The sequence below is a fragment of the Apaloderma vittatum genome, unplaced genomic scaffold, assembly GCF_000703405.1.
Source record: "Apaloderma vittatum isolate BGI_N311 unplaced genomic scaffold, ASM70340v1 scaffold9514, whole genome shotgun sequence".
Classification (NCBI taxonomy): domain Eukaryota; kingdom Metazoa; phylum Chordata; class Aves; order Trogoniformes; family Trogonidae; genus Apaloderma; species Apaloderma vittatum.
The window spans coordinates 1-3,559 of NW_009714375.1; the positions used below are offsets into that span (position 1 = coordinate 1).

The window sequence follows — 3,559 nt, forward strand, 5'->3', positions numbered from 1 at the left end:
CTTAAAGGTCATTTCCAACCTAAAGGATTCTGTGATTCTAAATACGCTACAAGCAGTGTGAGCCTGGGAACGAGAGCTATCAGCACCCCACCTCATGAAGTAGCAGCAGGACTTTCTAACTCTTTGTGTAAAGCTCTGGCAACACACCCAAGCCGGAAGCGATCCCACTACAGTCTCTTCACTTGTCCTGAAGGTGAAAGGGAGAAAGCACAGCGCAAAGGGCAAAAAGAGAACTTCTTCTCCTTCCAGGTAAAATCTGTGCTAATATGGTCATCGCCTCAGCGTCACCTCCGATAGCCATTAATTGTGACTCATAAGCAAGGGACTGAAAAACTTCCAACTACCATAAACTGACTTCTGGATGTAGCGATACGAGCTATAGTTGTGTCTCCTGACTATTCATATACATTTTGTGACACAAATACATATTATATCTTTCTCTCCGTGCATACATGCAGATACGCATCTATTTGCCACACTCAACAAACAATTTAAGAATTAAGGAAAACCATTTTCATTTTAAGATAAGAACTCCGGTATTATTATAACGCTGTAAAATAAAATCTGCTAGCACAAGCCACAAAAAAAGAAAGAAGGAAAAAGTGATTCACTGGGGAAGTTCCATGATGTGCGGGACAATGGGTCTTAAATCAAAGGCATCCATTATCATGACTAAGCTGACAGATCTGCACCGCAATGCAGAAAGCCAAGCAATATTCCAACATCTGCGCCGGGCACAGACAGGCAGTAAGAAACAGCTTCCCAAAATGAAGAAAGGACTCCCCGAGCTCTTACCTGTTACCTGTGCAACAACGGCTTGGGAAATTCTCCGATTGGCTAGGAAGGCTTTGATTTCCTCCTTTATCACACTGCTGTCCCTCCTACCAAAACAAAACAAAACAAAAGAAACACAAAAGAACACACAAAAAGAGGGAGAAACCAGGGCGCATTTGAAAGATGCAAAATGGCTTTATTTCCTTTATTTAGGGGACAAGGAATGGGGAAGGCAGGCATTAAAATATCCAAGAGCCTCACTGGTGGACACTTCTTTTAACAAGTGTCACGTTCGATCAAAGCACCCTCGCAGGAGAACGGATGACTCATGTCCTATATAATTCATATTAGGTGCAGCACCGCCATATGGAACGTACAAAGTTTCATTACACGGGGATGAATAAATCTCTCGTACCAGCATAAAAACCTCAGTCATAAAAACGAGGCACCGAAATAAAAAATAAAGGATAGCAGGGCTGGCATGGTTAGCTAAACAAATGACTATACATACGCAAGCCCTCCCCAACCTTTCAAGGAAAAGACCCAAAGAGAAGAGGTTTTCCCACCTTGAAGCCTCCACCCTACTTCCTCAGTCCACAGCTGGTGCTGAATGAACAAGTGCAGTTATTTAAAACCTTTGTATGGTTTTTACACAGCGCGCAAAGATAGTTCAGAAGGGACTAAAACTGTACTAAAACCATGAGGAGGTTGCACAGGGACTGTGATATACAGCACTTTTCAGTCACAGTAAACACATACTTTCCCCTCCTCTTCCTCCCTCCTTTCCTGAGAAGGGCAGGCAATTAAAACCAGACTTTATCAGGCTTTATTATTTGGTAATTTCCCCTCCTCTTCTCCCCTCCTGTCCCAGCAGCATTGAAGGCAAATTCAGGCTTGCAAAGATAAATGCAAAATAAATGCTATGCTGTGGGTTCATTTTTATATCTGTACCTGACACTCACCTTCCACATGCCTGCAAATAAAAGTAGTTTTAGTTTAAACAAGCATAACACGCAAAAGCATTACCTGAGACTTATTGCACAGGAACCCAAAACTCAAAGGAATGACTAAACTTCAGCAATGGGAACACCTGCATACTGCTCTACTCACCCCTTCCTACATTATTCCATTATCCTGCAGCCGACAGTAAAACGAGATTGATAGGCTTCTCTTCCTGCTCATCTCTAATCTTCACCCCCAAAAGCCACACCTTTGCCCTAAATCTCCTAACTATTTCCAACCTATTTCCCTCCTGGAGCATATGGGCCCTAGTTCTCTCGTAGGTACTTCATAAATGTTGCAATTTGGGGGAAAAAGAATACATTCCAACATTATGATCAAAATTGTTTTGAGACATTTGGCCTTTCCTCTTATTTCTTTTTGCTATCGGGCTCACTGACTCTGACTTTCATCCTCAGCGGTATAATTCCCTCCTTTCATCTTTGCCATAATGCTGAAAACGAAGCTGCTGAAAGTAAAGAAAGGTCAGTCTGGAAAACAAAACAACCCAATCCAATTGGCTCTCTCTGAAGACTTCTGCTTCTTCTCTATGATTTGTATTTTCCTGTGCCAATCTGCAGAGTGGGCAAATCCCAGAGACAGTCAGCCCCTGCCACGAACTATAAAAAGATAATATACACGCTCTGCAGATTCCCTACTCACCCTGTGTATGGAAGGAAATACAACCAGCATGAAGTAGGGGAGGAGGAGTCCAAAGTCTCCTGAGTAAGGGCAGGGCGGAAAAGTAGCACGTTAACATCCATTCCAATTTTTGGTACAGCATGGGAAAAAGTAGTTCAAGAGTGAAAGAGACTGTGGGATACCCCAAAAAAAGGCCAGGGCTTATCTGCACAAGACTAAGAGGTAGGTGAGAGGTACCGAGATAGTGACCTGTAGGGGACGAGCAGGGCAACAGCTGTCTGAAACAGTTCCTGCTTTCTCGAGAATACCTGTCACCCCCCCGGCAGCCCTCCAACACGGAGACTGCTTCCGAGGGACTCCTCCCCCGACCTTCCAAACTTTTTTACAAAGGCTTCTACTAACCTCATCAGTTCCTCCACTTTGTCGTCAATGTCCAAGTCCTCTTCAGAAGCTTCAAAGCTGTAGGACCTTTGAGCCAAGCTGTTGGCAAGCGGGTAGCGGGTAGGTGACATCTTCCCGTTGAAGGCAGACAACCTCTCGTTACTCTCCCTCCCGTTCTGATTAGTAGTGCAAGGCTGTGGGGAGGTGTCGTAACTGTTGCTCGGTGATGGGGACATCCCAGAATGCTGGGTCTGTGTTGAAGCTGTGGCTGTAGAGGAAGATGCTGGAACATTGTTGGTACTGTTGCTGTAGGAACCACCTCCGTAGCTAGACCTTCTTCCAAATTTGTCACTATGCTCTTGATCAAGACGATCCAAGGTTTCCAGCGCGTGGAGGATTTCGTGTCTGGTCATTCCCGTCCGTCTCAGGCGCTGAAGCAGGTCTATCTGCTCTATGGTAAATCTTGGTTCGTCTGTGTAGTGAGACATGGTTTCCAGCAGACTACAAACAAGGTAAAATGTAAAAGCAAATACTTCAGTTCCACAGTTCTCTGGGATACCTGGAAGGTATCTTATATGCGGGAAAGATCAATTCCGGTCTAAAATTTTAAGTCACGCACGACAGAGCTGGCAGCCCAACAGCTCACCTCCGAACAAGCTCGGCAGGCAACCTCCCAGGAACGCTGGTCTCACTCGGCAGCAAAAGGGCTTATTTTCTTTGAAGTGCTCAAATAGCCTTCCTCCTTCTACCACCATTCCCTACA

At 44.8% G+C, this 3,559-nt stretch overlaps 1 protein-coding gene across 1 annotated transcript in view; it reads right to left on the bottom strand.

Annotated features, from left to right (window-relative positions):
- Positions 1–167: 167 nt before the first annotated feature.
- The window catches only part of LOC104273413 (homeobox-containing protein 1), a 16,558-nt gene continuing 13,166 nt past the window's right edge, over positions 168–3,559 (bottom strand). Inside the window, exons 2-4 of the mRNA XM_009868749.1 lie at positions 2,818–3,297; positions 796–881; positions 168–187 (exon numbers count right to left, since the gene is read on the bottom strand). Of these exons, the coding sequence (XP_009867051.1) occupies positions 168–187; positions 796–881; positions 2,818–3,297 (586 nt within the window). The remainder of the gene's footprint in view (positions 188–795; positions 882–2,817; positions 3,298–3,559) is intronic.